This window comes from Uloborus diversus, chromosome 5 (assembly GCF_026930045.1).
Source record: "Uloborus diversus isolate 005 chromosome 5, Udiv.v.3.1, whole genome shotgun sequence".
In the NCBI taxonomy this organism is placed as follows: domain Eukaryota; kingdom Metazoa; phylum Arthropoda; class Arachnida; order Araneae; family Uloboridae; genus Uloborus; species Uloborus diversus.
The window spans coordinates 107,452,787-107,475,980 of NC_072735.1; the positions used below are offsets into that span (position 1 = coordinate 107,452,787).

General features: G+C 33.4%; 1 protein-coding gene across 1 annotated transcript in view; it reads left to right on the forward strand.

Moving 5' to 3' along the window:
* The window catches only part of LOC129221984 (polypeptide N-acetylgalactosaminyltransferase 1-like), a 36,301-nt gene that overhangs the window by 8,584 nt on the left and 4,523 nt on the right, over positions 1-23,194 (forward strand). Inside the window, 10 exon segments of the mRNA XM_054856393.1 lie at positions 4,930-5,096; positions 10,157-10,334; positions 12,910-12,943; positions 12,945-13,120; positions 16,606-16,627; positions 16,629-16,724; positions 16,984-17,169; positions 20,741-20,875; positions 20,971-21,084; positions 21,323-21,466. Of these exon segments, the coding sequence (XP_054712368.1) occupies positions 4,930-5,096; positions 10,157-10,334; positions 12,910-12,943; positions 12,945-13,120; positions 16,606-16,627; positions 16,629-16,724; positions 16,984-17,169; positions 20,741-20,875; positions 20,971-21,084; positions 21,323-21,466 (1,252 nt within the window).

The following is a 23,194-nucleotide window of genomic DNA, read 5'->3' on the forward strand; positions in this document are numbered from 1 at the left end:
TCTCTTGAAGGACTCCGTTCGCCTCTGGTCAAAGCTATATTTTAAAGAAATTATTATTCAAATCAAAGATATTGAAAATTACATGCTTTGATTGAAAAAGGACACCTCGACTCAAGCACCACGCCCCCCCCCCATTCCCCCCTCCAATTGCTGTTTTTATACCCTTCTTTTCAAGATACATTTTGCTTCTCCATAACGCGTCGCTTTTTTCCCAGCAAACTGTTTGTTTTTCCCCCCTCTGCAACTTGCGCCCTTTTCGGCATGCGCCCCTAGGCCAGGGCCTAGGTTGGCCTATTGGGTAATCCGGGCCTGCACCTTATTGTTCCTATTCTGAAAAAACTAGTCCCCAAAGTATTTTTTTAATTAACTGGGACATGGGTGGAATTGAAGTAGGAGTAATTCACTGGGTTAAGTCATGAATGACTCCCCCCCCCCCCAAATGATCAAAATAGCCTAAAAATGCATCTTTAAACTTTGACGTAAAAGAATTCCAAGATACAGCTAAAAAAGTTTAAAAGCAAAATAGTTCAAAATTTTGTTTTCAGCAGTTTTAGTTAAAAGAAATCTCCCAAAACCCTTTTTTCCAACGTAGTGGCTACGTTCACGGCGCCGGGAAAACATTATTTTCACGGCAGTAGGCGGAGCTTAACGAGACGTCATTGATCACGTGGTTTTGCCGTGAACGCTGCGTTTTCATTGCCGGGTATTTTCACGGCAGAGGACTGCCTGCGCGTGCTCTACTCCACAGCTTACTAATATTTCATCAGAATTTTTTGACCGCATGCATATTTTGTACATATTGAAATCAAAACTGGAATTTGCCATGAAGATTGAATGCAAAATGCTTAAGTACCAGAAATCTGATATCAATCTCATTGTTCCAGACCATATTGCATCTCCGACTTAATAATTTCATATTTTATTCTCTTGAATTAAAAATACTCAATACTGTTTAATGCACTTTGGCTCGATATTTTGTGAGGTTATTTTGTGTAATTCATACTTTCATTACTTCAGACGACCTGGATCTCCTATTAGTCCATATTAATGAGATTTTACTGTATATTTATTAAGAAATTGGTAGCAGATTCGGAAGGGGGGATGACCCTGGATGAAATCAGTTTGGCAACTGTGCGTTGATATAGCCAAGAAAACAAAAACGAATTTTTAAATGGAAACTAATAATGGAATAATTAAATGCAATAGAAAAGAAAATGATTCCATAAACAGCCACTAGTAATTATTTCAGTCAGCATATCCTACGCGCGTGCTTCCCCCCCCCCCCACTTATTCATTTTATTCGGTTAGAGGAAATCCTACGCCGGGAGAATTTAGTCGTGAAAATAATATTTACCCATCGCCGAAACTGCATATCTATCTATTTTAATGATATCCATTTATGTTTAGAAATACTTGACCGCCCCAATGCTGCTTGAGACAAAGAGAAAACCCTACGCCGTGAAAATAATATTTGCCCGATGCCGTGAACGTCTGTTCGCTCCAATGCCGGGAGAATTAAGCCGTGAAAATAATATTCACCCGACTCCGAAATTGCATCATCCACGGTAAAATCACGTGATCAATGACATATGTTAAGCTCCGCCCACTGCCGTGAAAATAATATTTACCCGGCGCCGAAAATGCATCCTTCACGGCAAAACCACGTGATCAATGACGTATCATTAAGCTCCGCCCACTGCCGTGAAAATAATGGTTTCCCGGCGCCGTGAACGTAGCCACTGCGTTTTTCGTAAGATAGCCTAAAAATTAACTTCAGTTTCAAAAAACACATCAAGGGTGAAAACCCTCCCCTTTTCTCTGATTACCATACACAGTCTATATTTGCATTTTTAAGACGTCAACATAAGAAATTTTTCTAAGAAGAACTACCAGATCCCCACTGAGTCACCAAAGATAGTGTACAAAACCGCATCTTAGAGAATTTTTTAAAGGAGCATCCCTCTTTCCCTCATCTTCAGCAATGATAGCTTGCCATTGCATTTTTCTGAGTTTAATTTCAAAATATTCCAAAAAATCACCCCCAAAAAGATTTAAAGATAGCCCCATTCCTTTCTTACCTCTATCATTACTGAAAATTTCCAAAAATAGCATTTTTTACGTCAATTTTAAAAATTTCTCTGGGGAGAGTCCTGAATACACTTCTCTATTTTTTTCTCGTGTACCATTAAAAATTGACTGAATCTGTTTTTAAATTTTCAAAATGGCAGGGAATACCACCTTGATCCCCCCTCCTCTAACTTTATACAATCTCATCTTTTAACATTAGTGCTATTTTTTGGCTGGAAGCTTCACCCATGCTGGCGTCTGAGAATTGTCAGACCAGAGGGCAAAAAAAAGTTTTTAAACAGGGATACGGTTGTGTCAGCTTTGTTGTCCATCTCTTCTATCTTGTCAATTTTGGCAGATGTATTTCATCCATATAAGCTTTCTTCTTTTGTATTGAAATGAAGTAGGTTCCTTGTAATCCCAAAACACATCTCTGAAGTTCAGGTTAAACTTGTTTACTTAAATTTTGTAATACAGTCAACTAGCAATAACTCAAACTTCGATAACTCGAAATTTTCAATGTCTTAAAAAATATATATTTCCATGCACCTTTATTGCATTTTTAATAAAATTTTATCTCTTTAACTCAAATTATTTTTGCCTTCTTTTTGGTAACTCGAATTTTTTTCCCATTCACTTAAAAAATTTTCAATCCATCAAAATTCAAATTTTCAACAGCTATGCCTTTTCTCCCCCATTTACGCGCTCTAGAGTAGAAAAATGTGTCCTTGGGTTTTCTCTTTTGTTAGTGATTTTCGCAGTTGGTATTCAACACAGGTATGTGAGAGGGGAGGCATGTTTCAACTGCTGTTTTCTGTGGACAATGGTTACGTTTCTAGAATAAGCATTCTCTCAACCTGAATGACCAGTTCCCCGAACAAACACGAACCTTTTTTCATTCCAGCCATCGTCTTCCTACTTTACTTATTAGTGCTGTGAAGAAGCTCAGGTTTATTTTTAATCAAATTATGGCTACAAAACGAAAATGCACTACACTTTCTGTTGCAGAGAAAAAAAAGGTGATTGATGGGGTTAAAAAAAGGGGGAAAGAAAAAGATATTGCGAAGGAATTTTGCATTCGGAACAGCACACTCTCAACCATTCTTAAAAATAAAGAGACTATTCTTAAAAACTTTGATGATAATCAAGGAGATTGGAAAAAAATGAAGATTGCAGAATATCTGGAAGTAGAAAAATGCTTGATAAAATGGATTACCCAGTGCCGGACCCAGAACATTCCACTCGGTGGAAACATATTGAGAGAATAAGAGGAGGATTTTGGGAAACAACTCAGATTTACAGGTTTCAAAGCAAGCAGTGGTTGGTTTGAAAAATTTCAAGAAAAGAAACAACATCACTTTTTACAAAATTTGTGGAGAAAATGGCAGTGTAAGTCAAGAAGTCTGCGAAGAATGGAAGGGAGCACTGTCTTCAATTCTAAAAGAGTATGACGACAAAGATGTATTCAATGCCAATGACACAGGTCTATTTTTTAAATGTCTTCCTGACAAAACAATGACTGAAAGGGGACGCGCGCCATGGCAGAAAGAGAAGCAAGGAACAAGTAACTTTGTTACTGTGCACCAACATGGATGGATCAGAAAAAATAAAGCCAGTAATGATAGGAAAATCATTAAAGCCAAGATGTTTCGCTGGAGTTTAATCATTTCCTGTGGATTATGAAGCTAACAAAATCATGGATGGCTGCAGAGTTGTTTCAAAAACGGCTGAAAAATTTAGACCATAAAATGTCTCGTAAAAACCGCAAGATTGTCCTATTTGTTGACAACTGTACAGCCCATCCAAGCTCAATTACGATGAAATTAAAATCTAAAACTAGAGTTCCTTCCACCCAATACCACTTCAAAACTACAGCCGTTAGATCAGGGAATCATCCAAAATTTCAAACTAAAATATTGTCATCAAGTCGTAAAACAATGCATTGCTGAGATTGACGAAGGAAACACCCTTCAATAAATGTGTTGCAGGCAATGAGAATGGTTGATAAAGTTTAGAATTGCATTGAACAAAGAACAATAGCAAACTGCTTTAGAAAGGCAGGTTTCCATAAAGCATCTGCTGAGGAAATCCACCTAGAAGAGGAAGAAAAAAAAGGAAATCGAGGAAACAGTTGATAAGAGAGGAATGGAGTTTAGTGTCAAAAGAACTGCAGCTAAATCCTGTAACAACATTTCAAGACTTTGTCAACATAGATGATGTTCAAGTGTGTGGAAATTCATCAGACAAAGACATAGTTGATGAATTTTGACCACTCTCAGAAGAGGAAGATGATAAGATTGAAGAACTTATCCATTCAAAAAAGATCACCTTTAATGAAGCAAAAAGTGCCATGCATGTGATGCAAGCGTTTATTGAATCGAGACTTGGATTTGGACTGAAAGACATTCAATGCTATTTTCCATCTGGAAGATATAATTGATGTGGAGAGAAAAAAAGAGTAACCGTCAAACTCTTCTTGACAGATATTTTAAATAAAGTATGGTATATGAAAATACACCGCCAAAAAAAAGCTCAGTCAATTCCAGCAGAGGACTGCAGTTTCGTGCTTATTAGCACTCATCAGCCCGGCATAGGAGTGACTGAGCTGGAGGTGGAAAAGTATGGTATGTTCTTATTTTGTGTTCGCTTTTGTTAATGAGGCATATAAATATACTTGTATTAAATGGAATGATTTTTTGTAAGATTTTCGATAACTCAAATTTTTTATGTCTTCCCTTCTTTCCATAAATTGCCATAGCCCAACAGTTACTTATTTTTGAGGCCTAACTGTGTTAATGTTATTTATTTTTTTCTGTAATTTGCTTTATTTGGTTAAAAGTCACATGCTATTTCTTTTTCTAGGTGTGCTTATGAAATTTATGATAAAGATTTGCCTTCTGCTAGTGTGATAATCATCTTTACTGATGAAATTTGGTCAGCTCTTTTAAGAACAATTTATAGTGTTGTCAATCGATCCCCTGCCAGATTTTTACATGAAATTATTTTGGTGGATGATTTTAGTCAAAAAGGTAAATGTTTGATCAATGGCTAGGTTCGCTGACCTCGACCGATAGCTATTGGTCGATAAACAAACACAAGCAATAATAGTTTTCAATACGTTGCAGAAAAATGAGCCTTTTTAATATTCAGGACTTTAGTCTGGGTTAAATGTTTGCCTACTGGAAAGAATGAAGTTAATTGTCCAAAGGTATTCATTCTTAGCTCATTAATGTCTTAAGCAGTGTTCCACAGAGTTCAAGTTTTGTCATAGTCACACATTTATTGAAGTGGGGCCCAGTAACAAAATTTTTTTCAACAGTTTGTAACAGAGATTGAAAAACTCAAAAGTAGTTTGCTAGGTAGACCAGCATCTGATTAGTGGTTGCACTTTATGAATCAACAAAAAGCAAAATCTTAAAAACAAATACTTGTTATATTAAAAAATTATATTAGGAAAACAGAGGCGTAGCTAGACCTGACTTTCGAGGGGTGGGGGGGGGTTCTTCTTTTATATATATATATATATATATATATATATATATATATATATATATATATATATATATATATATGTGTGTGTGTGTGTAAATTTTTTTTAATATTAAAAAAAATAAGAGGGAGGTGAATCTTACATACTTTGGAATGGGGTGCCCCGATTCCGATACTTGTGTCAAACAAAACAAAAGCAAAGAATTTTTTATTTTTTTAATGTTATGGAAAATTCAACTTTTTTTTCTTTTCCCTCCATTTAATTTAAAGTGAAATTTTCTAGTAACGTCTTGTCAAAACCAGTCTATCCAAATCAGGGAGAAATCTAATATCTGATGAGCGCGTTCCATTCATTTCAGTGTGACTGTTAATTTAGAGGCTAACACACATCTACAAAAGCTGGCATCCCTGAAAGCTAATAGATACTTCCATTTCCCCCTGTAAACTGGATGTTTGACTTTCAATCTCATCGTTGGTCAGACCATAAAGATATTATATTTATAAAGATATATCTATAAAGATATTTATTTTTAATTTTATTAGCTGCTTTAGAATTTACATAAATATCTATTTGAAAGAGCAACAGCAATTTTCGGGTATTATACACAGAAGTCTTTTTTATTTTCTACTTTTTAATCCGAACCAAGCTAATAGAAATAAACTAGATTCATTTCATTTTTAAACATTTTATTAATGTAATGCTATGCAGTTTTTCTTTTGAATTAAAATAAAATTACCTTCAGTAGGGTCCGATGGGACTAACGCTGCTTTGTAGACTGTACTTCCTTTTTGTCAGACGACGTTAACTTTCTCTTTTTAGAGCAATCCTTTTCGTCATTTTAATATTTTTCTTTGAGTTGAAAAAAGCTTGTTATCGGTCTTGTTCGTTTCATTATGCTACAACTTTCACTTAGAATGTACTATTTTAAACAGACTACGTTTCCAAAAGAATACGCAGTAAATACTGGCTGAAGAATCAATGTGATTGCAATGGATACTCTGGTTAGCAAAGGTAGTTTTGACTATGACCTATGACACACACGAGACCAGACCAACAAAAACCTCTATCATCTCGAATTCCGGTTATGCTATCATTTTCGGATTCGAAGCCCAATGATCTTCAAAGCAGCAAACAAAAACATTTTTTTCAACTCAGAAACAGAGGAATTGTCTTCAAGAGCTGAGAAGGCAGTAAATGCGTTCCACGAATAGGCTTTCCATGAAGACCAAACGACAGTCGTTTTGCGCACTTTCTTGGAAGAAGAGTTAAGGGGTGAAATTCACAGGTTTGGCATGTTAAGATGAACATTAAAGTTCATGGTTAAAGGTCATTCAAGTTAAAAGCCATTTCGCTCTGTTACCTGGATTAGTACTGTTCTTTGGTTGCTCTCTTTCTTAAAATTGATTCCTTAGAAAACTGAAATGATAGGAGTGAAAAGAAAGTATAAGTTTTTTTTCAAGTGATGAAAAAAGGAAAATCGTAGACTACTGGCCAAGTTAGATTTGCTGCAATTGCTAACCTCAAGAGAATAAATAATGAATCTAAAAAAAAAAAAAAAATCAGGAATCAAAAAGCAATAAAAGACTTTTCTTGAAAAAGATACGCTTAAAGTTTCTTTTACTGTCAAAATGATTCCTTAAACTCGCAATAAAGCACTTAATAATGTAATAAAAGAGTAAATACCTAACAAAACTAATAAAGAGGAATTTTAATCAAGAGCCCATATTGTCTTTAGTATCGATTTCAAATTTTCACCATCATATTTCAAATTTGTATAAAAAGTTTTTTAAAGCCTCCGTAATTCAAAACCTCTTTATCTCGATTTTTTTTAATGTGAAATTCAAGATATACAGATTCGACTGTATGCAATATTTAAATTGCGCGGCTAATAAAATTAAACATATTTAACAATTTGCAGAATCTATGACAAAGAAAGGCTGCCTATACGTGGATTTAACAAACAATCTCATTTCTAAAGCGAAGTGTCAAATTTCACTCAATTATCAAAAAATTGTCGCAGCAGAGGGAGGCGTCTTTATACTTGAGGGTCACTCATAGAGCAGATTTTCAATGGCATTGGGGGCAGGAGCGAAGTGAATTTTTGACCTTTGTTACACAGAAAAATGTCGTTTTGATTTTTTTTTTCATTTTTTTTTTGTCTTTCTCTTCCCTCTTCTTTTTCTCTTTTTTTTTTTTTTGAGAATAAAGTTTCGGGAGGGGGGGGGGTTGTTCCCAACCCCCCCTCCCCTTAGCTACGCCCCTGGCTAAAAAGTTTTTAAATTAAAGTAGAAAACTGAGACCCAGGTAGCTGTGAGAGCAAGAGCTTATAGTGTTTTAACTTACTGCTAAATGTACAAGCATATTTAGAAGTGCCTCATGCTTAAAAATCTTATATTAAGATTCAAACATTTGATGTTGAGAAAATAAATGTGAAAATTATGAATATCTGTTATATGCAATTAAGGTATTGTTATTTATTACGTTAAAATATTTTATGTCTATCATTTTTATAAATATACTTGACTTTAAGTTTCATTAATTGTTTTTACAAGAAGGTTCTTCTGCTTTTTTATAGAAGTTTAGTAAGACCTCATTTGGAGTAGGCTGTTCAGTTTTACAAATACAAATACAAATGTGACGACCAGCAACAGGCTCTGGGCCCAGCTAGGCTGGTCCTAGTCAATTAATTAGTCCCCAATGAAGATCAATGGCCCTCTTAAAGCTATCCACTCCTTTGCTCATTACCGCCTCTTCCGGTAAGCTATTCCAAGTGCCCACGACCCTGCTAAAGTAGTAGTTTTTCCTGATTTCCAAGTTAGCCTGAGATTTAAATAGCTTAAAACAATGACCCCTTGTCCTGCTTTCCCCGCAAAAATTTAATCCATTTACATCTTTCATTTTGATAAATTTAAATAACTGAATCATGTCCCCTCTGACTCTCCTTTGCTCCAGGCTATACATGTTAAGCCTATTAAGTCTGGTATCATAATCTAAATCTGAGAGTCCCCTTACTAATTTAGTTACCCTTCTTTGAACCCTTTCCAATATAAAAATATCTTTCTTCAGATAAGGCGACCAAAACTGAACAGCATACTCCAAATGAGGTCTTACTAAACTCCTATATAAAGGCAGAAAAACTTTCTTAGATTGATAAACCCAAGCATTTTGTTGGCTTTGTTACTAGCAATACTGCACTGTTGACTAAACTTGAAGTCCTGATTAATAAAGATACCCTGATCCATAATATTTTCTGCCTGATTTATGACTGAACCCTGTAAACGATATCTCATACGTTTATTTCCATGACCTAAGTGTAGCACTTGACATTTCCCTACATTAACTGCCTTACCCCATTTATCTGCCCACTTAGTAATCTGATCTAAATCCTCTTGCAGCTGTTTTACTTGTTCTTCATTTTCGACAATCCCCATAACTTTTACATCGTCAGCAAAACAATTCATGCTTCCAGAAATATTTTCATTGATGTCATTCATAAATATAATAAACAAAAGAGGCCCTAACACTGATCCCTGAGGAACCCCACTTAAAACATCACTCCAATTAGAATGATTTCCTCTCACAACTACTCTTTGCTTCCTACCAGTAAGCCAATTTCTAACCCAAAGTAAAGTTTTTCCTCCTATTCCTATGTCAGCTAACTTGCTGAGAAGAGCAACATGCGGTACCTTGTCAAAAGCTTTTTGAAAATCAATATAAACAACATCCACACAGTTTTTGTCATCTAAAGCTGAGGTAACCTTGTCGTAGAAATGCAATAAATTAGTAGTACAGGATTTACCTTTCCTGAAACCATACTGCAAACTAGTCAGCAGACTATTAGTCTCTAAGAACTTCATGATCTTAATTTTGATCAAAGTTTCGAAAATCTTACAAATCACCAAAGTCAAACTTACAGGTCTATAATTCCCAGCAATACCTTTAGACCCCTTCTTGAAGAGTGGCGTTATGTTAGCCAGCTTCCAGTCCTCTGGCACCGTCCCCGAGTTATAAGAAGCATTGAAAATATTTGGTCTCCTTGTCTCAGGAAAGAGTATTGGAAAAAGTTCAAAGAGGAGGGCTACTAAACTAGTAAGGGGACTTTCAGATTTAGATTATGATACCAGACTGAAAATAGCTTAATGTTTATAGCATATAGCAGAAGAGAGTCAGAGGGGACGTGATTTAGTTATTTAAATTGGTCAAAATGAAAGATGTTAATGGGTTGAATTTGCACGGAAAGCAGGAAGAGTCGTCATTGTTTTACGCTATCCAAGTCTCAGATTAACCTGAAAATTAGGAAAAATTACTACTTTAGTAGAGTTGTGGGCACTTGGAATTGCTTATCAGAAGAGGCAGTAATGAGCAAGGGGGTGGATAGCTTTAAGAGGGCTATTGATCTTCTTTGGGGACTAATAAACTGACTAGGACCTACCTAGCTGGGCCCAGAGCCTGTTGTTGGTTGTCACATTTGTATTTTTTTTTTTTTTTTTTTTTTTTGAACCTCAATCAAAGCATAAGTTTTTTGCCACCTTAAATTGCAAATAATTTTTATTATCTCATTTTGAAAAAACTAAATATTTTTATTTTTTTATTTTATAGATGAATTAAAATATCACTTGAGAAAATATATAAATCAGCAGTTCAAACCAAACTTGGTAAAACTTATACGACTGAATGAAAGAAAAGGTCTTATTCGAGCTCGTTTGGCTGGTGCTAAATTAGCAACTGGTGATGTTTTAGTATTTCTCGACTCTCATTGTGAAGCTAATATTGCATGGTGAGTATTTTTCTTTTTACATTTTGTAAAATTGGCATTGCTATCTTTAACTTTTTCAACAACAGGTACTCTTAACTTTTCTTTTAACATTAATTTCTTCATTTTCCTTTATGGAAAATTTTTGTTTTTCTATAAGTAAAATGTTACGTCAAATGGTGTCTCTGGGAGCAAAGGGCCTAAGATTATCAGATTCATTTTCTTTTCTCCTTTTTTCCCTAATTTTTAAAGACTAATCCCTGCATTTTGATTCAAGTTTTTATCGTTGTCAAAAACAATAAAAAATAGTAATTATTAAGTTATCATACTTCTGCTTTTTAATTGTTGCCAAAAAAGAAACAATGAATAAATTAACTTTTAATAAATTTAACAAATCAATTTCAAAGCTGAACTTAAGCAAGCAGATATTTATGGGTGGTTTTAAAAGCTTTTTGTTTCACTATACTTGTTCAAAAGTGCTTTCAAATTCAAGTATACAAATCAACAATATAAAAAGAAGGATAATTGTAAATATAAGCTATTCTTTTTTTATATGTGCAATACATTTATATTAAAAAAAAAAAGAATAGGTAACACATAAATGTGAAATTAGTAAATACCTTTGTGCGGAGAAGTAAATGGCAATCAACAACGTTTTGACACACAAAATTAGCAGATTACTGCAGACATGTCTTTCAGGGTTACAGGGAACCCTTTTTTCAATCCAAAACAGTGAGCTTTTACGGCCAACGATACGGTGAGCCTACGGTAAAAGGCCATTTAACACATAAATGTGTTTTAAATTTCAAACAGTCACAGCTTACATAAATTTCAAAACATTAAAACTTTCAAATAAAATATAATTTTTTTATTAAATTCTAAAGACAATTTCTATAAGCTTGGTTTGCACTAAGCTTGGTATGAAATAAAATAAGTACATGATTTCTTGATTGCAACACTCAAAAACTGAAGTTGATCTTAATATCTTAATGTTTTTGTTAATTCTAAAGCCAATAGCTTTAGCCAATTAGAAAGCCAATAAGTTAAAAATTTGAGGAAATAAATAGGCAGTACAGAACTCTGTACGAATAGCTTTTACTGTGCCCACCTATATATCTTCTCCTCTCAATTTTTAAATTTAAATTTTATTGGCTACTTTAGAATTAACATAAACAGTCCAAGAGCCCATGAGTGCCAGACCTACATCATAATATAAAGGCGCATAATTTTTCTGCATAAGGACATCACAGCAGGTAAGAAAGGTTCGCTGTTATTTAGGCTGAGTCGCACTGACTTGGGCAGGAAACAAGTAGCAAAGGTACGTAAAATTGCTGTAAAAAGCTAAACATGATTAAAAATACATTCCATGTCACGTGACCTGGTGGTCCCCATCCAACCATCTCTGATTTGGAGGACATTCTACAAAGGTGCAGACATGCCTTTAAAACTAACCTATGCAAATTTTCAGCTTCCAAGACACAAAGCATAAGAATCTTGAATACCTTAGAAAGAAAAAAAAAAGTGGTTTCCAAAATAACCTCCAATAGGGAAACTGTGCCAAACATGGCAATTCAACATCACATTGCTGATCCGCCATTTTGTAGCCCTTCTTTTATGGATCCTAGATTGATATCAAATCGGAGATGGTCCGGTGGAGACGATGAGGTCACTTCATATGGAATGACTCAGTTTTTGATGCAACTTTGCTACCCTGTTTCCTGCCAAAGCCAGTGGGACTCAGCTTAAATAACAGTGAACCTTTTTCCCCTGCTGTGATGTCCTTAGGCAGAAAAGTTTTGGGCCTTTATACTATGACGTTGGTCTGGCACTCATGGGCTCTTACTATAAAAGATATCAAGATCAACTTTAATTTTTGAGTGTTGCTTTCAAGAGAAACCGTATATACTTATTTTATTTCATACTTTTAGTTCAAACCAAGCGTATAGAAATAGTCTTTAGAAATAAAAATACATTTTCAAAAATTTTATTGACCTCTTCTAAATCGTTTACCAATCATGTACTCACTGTGTAGAGGGTAAAAAATTATAGTATTTTTTATAAGTAGTGTTTCAGAAAAACGGTATTCTTTTTTTCCTTAGTAGCCTTTTATTTCCTTTTTTAATGCCATCCATGTTTTGGTCCCATATGCAAATTTTAAATTCAATGCATTCATTAATTTTGCAACATATGAAACAATATAGTTGTTTTGTATGCTCAACTGAACACCTTCCTGAACCTTTGACCTCTGCTGGAATATTAAAACTTTTGTTACAAATACAGTAGAACTTCGATTTAATGATACCCTCAATGTAATGATACGTTTTACTGGTCCAGATTTGACTGCATTGAATGTCTATGCTCCTCAGTTTAACAATAACTTTTTCCAGTCCATTGAAATTTGTTTCGGTTATTGGGCTCTACTAGTGGTCATAGCGGGGACAGTAGACCAGTGGTCTCAGTGTTCATGTGCGTTTCAAGCGCCCCTTTTTTTCACTTCATAATTTCCTAATTCCTTAACAATTGTTAAGTCCAAGATATACTGCATTAAAATTTTGAATTATATCATTGCATTTGAATTTTATCATGCATTATTTTTTAGGTTAGAACCTCTTCTCCAAAGAATAAAAGAAAACAAAAAATGCTGTTTTGTGCCCTATAATAGATGTTATAGATGATAAAACTTTAGAATATTATGCTACAAATTTAGAGTATTTTCAAATTGGAGGGTTTACCTGGAATGGACATTTTACTTGGATTGAAATTCCTGAATGGGAAGAGAAGCGAAAGAAATCAGAAATATCTCCAACTAGGTATTCATGTTTTGAATACTTTTCTTGCTGTTCTTATTTTGTTATCCCATAAAGTGTAAACTCTGTTGAGTTTTTCTTGATATTTTATCTCATTGCTAGAATCAAACATAATTTGTATTATAACTGTCAAATTACATTCTCTTCAGTGTTTTGTTCTTTTCGCTTTTTATAAGTTTTTTGATAAAGTGTGTATCTCCCTCACTTTTTTTTTTTTTTTTTTTTTTTGCTGTAGATTTATTCTGCTGTGCTAAAATGTTTAATCTGTGGTGGTAATAGATGGAAAGAAGACATGCTCATAAAAAAAGCAAAATTGTTTATGTATGTCCAGCATAAGGATGCACCAATTAATCAGCAACAATTGACCATAATCAACCATAATTAATTTTGTTGGTCATTTATAACCAGCCAATTTTCACCAGTTAATCAAAAAAAAAAAAGAATTGCTTTAGCTTAAATTAAGTGTGTCTAGAACAAGAAACTGCTGATTGAGCTCATGAATAGTAAATAAATGCAAATTTCTGCTGCAAAAAGTAACATGTAATAATTATATAATTCATAAAAATATTGAATTGAAAAAAGGTTAAATTATTCATTTTTAAAAATATTGATTTGATTAATGCATTTTTTACTTTTATCTATGGTGGTCAGAATTATAAGGACAGCAAAAAATTGCACAAAAAAAGTTATTTCTGGAATGATTCAGTGAAATTTATATGCAAGGTGCCTTTTTATGCCATCTTTGTGGAAAGCAGAATATTTGAAAATATAAAATGTAAATGTTTTGCAGTGACTAATAAAAAAATGTCACCGTTAAAACTGGACAAAATTATAAGGACAACGAGCATTTTGCCCTGAAAAACCTTGGTAATCAATAATTTCTGCCTTTTTTTCAATCACTTTCATCAGTCTTGATGTCATAGAAGTTGAAGAATGTTCTTAAAAAAATTTATCCTGGCTTTTTCGGTGGAGAAATAAGTTCTTGCTTGTTTCAACATTGAATGCCATTTCTTCATACTTCAGGTGCGAGAATGCCGCATAAAGTTGCCATTAAACTTAGATTGAGCCTTTTATCGGGCTAGTACAGCAATTTCATGGGATAAGCATTAAACTATGATTTTGAGGTTTAAAAAACATGTAATTAGGCATTATCCTGATCAAATAAATTGTTTAAAATAGTAATTAATGGTGTTTTTGGTTTAAAAAATACTTCTCAGTACATCAACATCATTCTCAGTTCATTCTGCCATGACAAAAAACCTTGGTATAGTTTCCGTCCACAGCGAAACTTCCACAGACCATTACTGAGCCGCATCCTCAGATTTATTTTTCCTTCACAGAAATCGGACCAGAAGTAGAAAAAACCATCTAGTCTATCCTAATTAAACTTTTTCGCATCAGAAAAGATCACATTGTTCCACTTTTTACCCATAACAATGCATTTTTGGCAACGCTCAACGCGTGATCTCTTATGAATTTTTTTAGAGTCAGTCGTGACATTAGTTTCACATCATGAAACATTTTCATTTTTTGTAAAACATGTTGAACAGTTTGAGAACTGCTTTGTAACTTGAATTCCCATCTAATATGTCTTGATGTCTGTTTTTCGGAGCAAGCTTGTCTCATTATCATGTGTTTTACATGTACAGAATTTGAAGATTTCCTACCTGTTCGTCTTTGTGGTCTTATTTGGTGGGATTTTTGAGAAAGCTCTAAATAACCAATCTTTATCTATTCAGATTTGTTGCTATTTGATGTACAGTAAAGTCGTGAAGTTTTTCAAGCAAGCACTTACGTTTTCTCAAATTCTTTAAGTTTAGTACCTAATGCCATGACTGTAAAAATAATGTGACATCCCCAATTGTTTACTGAGCATTTATATTGTTATGTAGAGCAGTGTGCAGGACAAAAAAACAAGCAAATTTTGCTTTTTAAAACATACAAATCTAATTGTTCTTATAATTTTGTCCAAATAACAGGGATGTATAAATTCAAAATTCATTGTATGAATTCAAAACTTTTACGTTTTTCCAATAAAAGCACTAAAAAAGTGTCCTTTACCATTAGTTTCTAGTCATAAAATTTGCATAACTTTCCGACCAAATGCAGCCAAGATCAGGGGATTTTTTTTATTTGTCCTTTATAGTTTTGACCAGTACTGTATATCTGACGTATAGAAGATGAAAAGTTTTGAATTTCAACTGATTTGCATGTTTTGAGGTGTGCTGAGTGAGTTCCATTTTGACCATTTTGCCATTTTTAGAGAATGTCTGTCTGTTTTTTATGTGTGAGACCTTTTTTTTTTCTTGTGGGTGCTCTAGAGCAAAAACTACTTCGTGAAATAGGTACATATATGTACTCCCCTGTGAATCCCATTAGTTTTTTAAATGCCAATTCTACCAAGGAGGGTGGAGCAATGAAACATTCTCTCCATCATGTTTAGAGGGTACAGGAGCCAACTCGATTTAGGCGCCAATAGCTTCAGGGGGGAGGGTGCAATCAAGACATCTTTCTTGTTCATTGCGATAGCTGTATCGCAAGAACTAATGCTACAATTTAGATAAAATTTGGATTACAAGTGAACTTACGGGAAATAGGCACTGATTCAATTTTGGCATTAATTGTTTCAAGGTGTCAAGCTCTAGATTTAGTGGTTGTCGCTCACCGATGGGCAACCATTTTATTTCAAATCCCTTCTACAGAATCAATTAAGAAACAGAAGTCCCCACAAATAAACACATACTGTATAACACTGAATACATAATATGATGCATAAACTGATACGTAACACAGTACTAAATGATGAATAATTTAAGAATTAAGTTAATTTGATGTATATAAAATTTTATTTTCTTTTTTATAAAAATACTCTAAAATTATGTAGCAAAATTTCTTTCGCACTGGCCATATGCTGTGACACACACGGGTCATACAATAAATTGCATATTGTTGTCTTTTTGGGTTTGTTTTCTAAGTAAATTAGCTTGTATTGTAGCTGTGAAAAAATATAAGTTAGCTTTCAATTGTTTCCTGGTGAAATATATCTATAATTTAATTTTTTTTTCACTAATCCAACCAAAAGGTTTTAGGGTGCGGCGGCACCCCAGTTTTAGTTTTACTCCTCTTTCATATCATTTTTTCAACTTTAAGTTCCAAAAATTACTAGCATTTCATTCAGTTCATTTTCTTAAAAGTAAGGGTTTGGCATTGTATCCTCAATAAAATAGTTATGTAACTAAGTAACTAGTATTATATCTAAAACAGATAAGCAATCTGTTGTTCTTTTTTCAAGCATCATTTTGTTAAATTTTAATAAATGCTTAAAAATATTCTAGCTATTGTGAGCTTGTGGCATAAATGCGCGGAAATGTAAATAACTTCTCATATTGCATCATACTATAAATATTTAGTGAAATATTATAAAATAAATGTCTTTTGCAACTATTTCATGTTAATAAAGGTTTTTTGTAGCTCCTAATCTCTTATAGAACTCCAACAATGGCTGGTGGTTTTATTTGCAATTGATCGAACCTATTTTTGGCATATTGGGAGCTATGATTCAGGGATGGATATTTGGGGAGGTGAAAATCTTGAAATGTCATTTCGAGTAAGTCGTTTTTTCAAAATTTTAAATACTGCATGCAATTTGATTTTTTTTCTTTAAAATAATTGTGCGTATTTCTTGTTTTTAAGGTATGCTAATGTAGTATTCAAACATAAAAGTACTTCTGCACACTAATATTAGTTTTGCTTTAAATTTGTTAGAACAAATTCTTGAGACCTTTTTTTTTTCTTGAATGGTATTTAAATTTTTCTTTTTCTTTTTTTGCCCAATTAAGCTTTATGTATTTTTTTCAAATGTGTAGGTGTGGATGTGTGGTGGAACATTAGAAATAGTGCCTTGCTCTCATGTTGGACATATTTTTCGTAGCTTTCATCCATATACATTTCCTGGAAATAAAGACACACATGGAATAAATACGGTTCGCACAGTGGAAGCATGGATGGATAATTATAAAAAATATTTTTATTTTCACAGGCCTGATTTAAAAGTAAGCTTTTAAAAGATCAATTTCTGTGTCAATCATGCATTACTGGCATATTAGAACTTGTTGAAATATAATTTTGTTTTTAGGGTATAACTTTTTGAAGAATCTTTTACTTGTGAGATTCTATGAATCCACAATTTTCTGTCTTTTATAAAAATAAATTTTCATTTTCCCCCCTTATTTTAAGTCCTGCAATTTTTTTTTGAGAAAAGGTTTTTTAAAAATGAATTTGTGGCAAAAATTCTTTAAAAAAAAATTATTAAATAAAAACAAAAAACCCGACTGTGTAAAAACCAAAAAAACTAAAAAGAAAAATGTATAAGCCCAGTAGTTTAGAATGTTATTAAGTACTACTGAATAACTAACACCCCTGATCAACAATCGGGGCCTATTCCTTTCTGATTCAAGGAATCCCGTAAAATTTGAATGAGCCCTGACTGTTGATCCTTCTATTCTGCTTTTGAATTTATGATTTGTCTTATCTGTGTACAGTAATAAAACTATTTCAACGGTATAGTTATTCAGTAGTACTTAATAACATTCTAAACTACTGGGCTTATACATTTTTCTTTTTAGTTTTTACGCAGTCGGGTTTTTTGTTTTTATTTAATAATTTTTTATTTGACACTTTTTAGTTAATTTTTATTGACTTAGTTATTATGATTATCATACGGTACATTTTGCAATCTTGTCATTTCATTGAGAGAATTTGTATCATGAGGTCTATTAAATAACTTGAAGTGGTCTAAACTACTCATAATTAGTCCCTCTAGGGACCTAACTCCGCTTAAAGCTACATGTGCTTGACATTCGGCAAAAATGCGCGAACTTAAGTCAACCACAGCACAGCTATATAAACAGCCTGTATAACTCATGATGACGCAAAATCGGAAACGTCATCAGTCAAATCTTTCTCGCAAAACTAAAAAAGCCTGTCGAGAAAGCACACGTCGCGAAACTCAGTCCCTTGAATCAAGGCAAAAACAAATGCAACATGTTAGAGATGAAAATTGAATTAGTAGACTTTCTTTTGTTGCTTATTGCAAGGGTTTATTTTGATGAGGACTACAATCTGAGTGTCTTGCCTTCGTTACGCATAATGTTCTTTTTATTACAGTACAGAATACATATAAAGAACACATGAAAGAATTTACATCAGAAAAAGGAGAAAGTACATCCGGAGCGAGGGTGTCTTGACCCACCACCTCAAGTGGGAGAAGCAATCGCTTAGACTACTCGGCCACTGAGATCCCAATTAGTAGACTTAGTAAACAAAAAAATTCAGGCACCGAAAACTAACCTGCATTTGTCGCACGCAGGTAGCATGCGACAGAGTGTGCAACACCAATCGTGCACCGATCCCGAACTGACAAAATATGGCAACTGGTTGCTAATATGGTGAATTTTGATTACTGTTATGTGATTAGTGACACTCCCAAGGTTAAGACAAATCGATTGACGTAAGAATTACCAAAATTGACCAAGGTGTTTAGCCCCTAGAACACCACATAGGAACAGACATACATACATAGACTGATAAACACATTACCCTCCTTTGCATCGCGCACGCACAGTCGGGTAAAAAAAAAGACTCGAGTGATCCAGAACTGCCTCGAAATCAATTGCTTTTGTGTCCTTGTTTTCATATTTATCTCTTTTGATTTCTTTCTTTTTAATTTCCTCTATTTTCCCTCTTTTTTAATCATCAATTTTGCTTTTTGACATTCTCTCTTTGTGTTCTATTTGTGCATCAATGTGTAAAAATGTGCGATCTCTTTGTATCATTATCAGGATTTAAAATACATATTTTTTAGTTATTTTCCTTTTATCTAAACACTCAACGCTTCATGTGTATGAAAGTAAAATACAAAAAGCAATATTTAGAGTTGTTTTTTGTGGATTTTTTTTATTCATTTTTCAGTTTTTGTTTCACATAAATTTTCCTCTTTTTTTCCCTTTTTATAAATTTCAGGCCTGATCTTTAATATTGAAGTCCCTAAATTACGCATCCTAAATTATGCTCGAAATAATGTTCTTAGGAAGTTATTTTTGTTAGGTTATTAATTTTTAGAGTTGCTATGCTGTTGTACGTTTTTTTTTCTTTTTGCAGGGAAAAAAAACAGTTGTGATCATTTGTCCCTATTACATTTGTGTGCTGCAGTATTGCTGGCCTGATTTAGACAGCAAAAAGAGATCATGCTGGATTGTCATTCAGTTGGCTGTCTTGGCATGAAAATGCCTACTGTATTAACGACCTCCATTGCTCATGCCAGATGGGAAGACCTAAAAGCAGTAAAGCGCTTACTGCAGATGTAAATTACATTACCAAACACAATCACTAATGCATCTTCATAGCTGCAACATATGCCAAATTCATCATAACCTCCTTACAATAAGCAATATTAATGCTTTGCATTAATAGATCATTCAGCAGTTCTTCCAACATAGTTTTTCTAAAATATTATTTCAGTTGATAAAGTTCAATCAGTTGTTAATTGCAGAACTTCAGTGCGAAAGTTAAAAGAAAAAACAATGCTGCACTTTAACTTTCACATTAAAGTCAATGTAAGTCAGATATAAATTTCCTTGATTTGACTTATTATTTTTTCCCCAATGGGAGGGGTTTAACCCCTAAAACCCTCTCTTGGACACAGTCCTGTTTCAACCATTGGTTAAAACAATTTTATCCCTTTTAGGGCCCCTAAAATGATGGGTCCCTTTTCCATGGCCTAGTTGGCCTATTCAATAATCATTCCCTGAAAGTTCCTTATCTTTTAAAGTCTAAAAGCACTGAAAAAGCTGTGGTTGAAACAAATGTGAGCAAATGCAGTCATTCCCTATTTTGTCCAAAAATATCTTAGCCCAGGGGTTCCCAACTTTTTCCGATTCACAGCACCTTTTTAAGAATTAGAATTTTCTCACGGCATCCTAATATAATTTTATTAACACATTAATTGAAAACCATGGACATTTCATTACCCCCTCGCATCTCTCTCCGGCACCCGCTTTGTGAAACTCTGTGTTGGCCTATTTTTTTCGTACCCACGGAAAAAAGGATGGATGGGCCTATAAGGTGTATGCTATGATTCAACTAAAACCAGCTAAAAAGTGATTTGAAATTAATCGTATTGCATATTGAAAAAGTAGAAGAAATGGCCAAGTAGCAAGTGACATTAGGAGTTTTGGATGTATTTCTAGTTTTATTCTGTTGTTTATATAAGATGTTTCTGTTTGGTTCTTTGCTCCCCATAGATTATTTTTGCAAAATATGTGTCTTGAAAAGAATGGACAAAAGTAAAGGGAAAAAAGTACCTCTAGGGTATAAAATTTAGCAATACGTAACTGAGAGATATCTTTGATCTGTAATTCATAAAATGAAAGTTAAATTACATTAACTTTTCTATACTTTTGGTCGGTAGTTACGAAAATTGATGTGCAACTGAGATGCATAAAAATAAGGAGTCGTAAGTCATATATGGATTAACTCTTATTATATAAAAATAATTGCATTAAAAAAGTAAAGGAAAATATTGCTGCCATTTTAATAAATTTTTTGCATTTATTCCTATCTTAGACTGTAGATTTTGGAGACATATCAGAGAGATTAGAATTAAAAGAGAAACTGAATTGTAAACCTTTTGAATGGTATCTTCAAGAAATTTATCCTCAGAAGTTTATTTTTCATAAAAATGTTATGGCGTATGGAACAGTAAGTAATTCCTTCTCATTCGATTGAAAATGCAGTATTTACCGATGGTTTTGAAATTACAACATGATTTTTGATTCTCTTCTATTTTTACACAGCTGCGAAATCCTATCTCAAACTTGTGCCTTGATTCATTAAATCGTGATGAAGATAAAAATGAACCCATAGGTTACTTTCCATGCAAAACTCATTCTGGAATTGTTATAAATCAGGTAACTACTTCAAATCTTTGAATTGTGTAGAATATATTATCATTGTAAAGTGCTTTTTTCATTAGGTTTAAATATAAATTCAAGCTTGAAGCTTTTTAAAACAAAAAACTATTTTTATAGTTGTTAAAACTATATTTTTAGGCAGATAATATTAGAATAAAAAATTGAGGTTATATTAAAATATTTTATCTCCCAAGATGTTGTCAAAAGATACTGTAATATCTATATCTTTATTTAGCTAATATCATTAACCAACAGTGGTGAGCTTCGAAAAGAAGATAATTGTGCTGAAGTTAATGAAGATGATGCTAAAGACGAGTTGCCTGTTATAATGACAAAATGTCATGGAAAGGGTGATAATCAAAAGTGGAGTCATGGCATGGTGGGTATCAAAATTCATATTTTTTTTTCTTTTCGTTTTCGCTATATGGTTCAAATATATGTGTGTGTGCAAGGGCGTATCCAGCTCAATAGGAAAGGGAGGGGTGAGAGCATCATTTTGGCAATCAAGAGGGTCAAGTGTCCTCAACCCCCTCCAAAGAAGCAATCTAGCTGAGCATTTGTGTATGCATCTTGTTGTTTTTCCCTATAAAATGCATTGAGTATATATACCCTTTGCCTCCTTCCCCTTGGAAATTTTTTAAATTACAGGCCTGAGGGGAGGCGCTTTTCCGAATGAAAATTTTCCTTTTGGATTGTGGGGGGGGAGGGGGGGGGGCGAGAATCGTGTGTAATAACACTTTTTCAAAAGAAATAATACTTTTTTTTTATGGGAGTTTATGAAAAAGAGTTGTTCTTTGTCTGTGGACCGATTCTGTCGTACACAATTCAAAATATCGCTCTTTCTTATATGGTTTGAAAATATTTTTTTATATGTCTGTTTCAGGCAGGGTTCAGTTTTGAACAGAGTCAATCAAATTGGTCCATCTGAAGAGAATTGGAAATTCTCAATTAAAATAAAAATAAGTATTGCAAATAAAATAATGTTCCAAAGCACCATTCTATCTATTAGAAGTGCAAATGAATACCATACAGATGCAGTCCATCCTCACTGTTGCTTTTAAATATACATAACAATTTTGTTAGCATTTAAAAATATATATATCAATCATTTATTTATACTTTTAGTTAACAAATAGCAAAACCTCAGGCCCCGGGGCAGGCAACCTGTGCTACTGCCTAGGGTGGTAAAATTTATGATGGAAAAATGTAGAGAGGCAAAAAGAAAAAAATTGAAAAACTCAAATTTGTTCCTTAGTTTTTTTCTTTGAAGCTCTTATTTCAGCAATACACGAGAGTTTTAAGAAAAAAAAAACATTATTATAAAGAAGGGGGGGTGGGCATACTTGTCAACATCGCCTTTTGCGACAAGAATACTAGAGCCTGCCCTGTAAGACCGTCACTACCTACAAGAAAGCCTCATCAGTGGTTACCTTAAATAAGCGATGACCTACTAGAAAACAGCAGTCAAATCCTTATTTGGCTGTTTAGCGCTCTCAGCACTCACCATCGCGAGTGCCAATCTCAAATTAAGTTTCGAATTCTTAGCCATTTTTTTTTCAACTAATGCTACAGTACAGCAGAGTTCATTCCGGATTTAGTAAAACTGCTTTTTATAGTTAAATTACTTATGCAAATATAAACCTATTTTAGTAATATTACACTGTGATCAAGAATAAAAAAGAAATGAAAATCTTTGAACTTTAATAATCAATAATGGATATAATTTACAGCATAAAAATAGGTAAGAAATTTTGTTTTCCTTTTCAAGCCATCAATGGCTCGTTCTTTCTCACAAATTGCATTTTTGCAATGAAAGAAATATTTACAGAACTTTAACATTTTAGATTTTTTTTTTTTTCATTTTCTAAAAAATAAATTCTGATTTTTTGTCATCATTCCAATAATTTTAATAGAATGCAGTTACTAACTTCACAAAATTTGTAAGAATAAAGCTAAAAACTTGTTTTAATTGATTGTGAAAGATGAAACTTATGTCGCAAAGGAAAGTAAACAAAAAGAAAATATTTTACTCACAACTGACATTTTTTTAATAATGCTTTCTGTTTCGCAAAATATTTATTTGATTACTTTGTGTTGTAGATGGTGA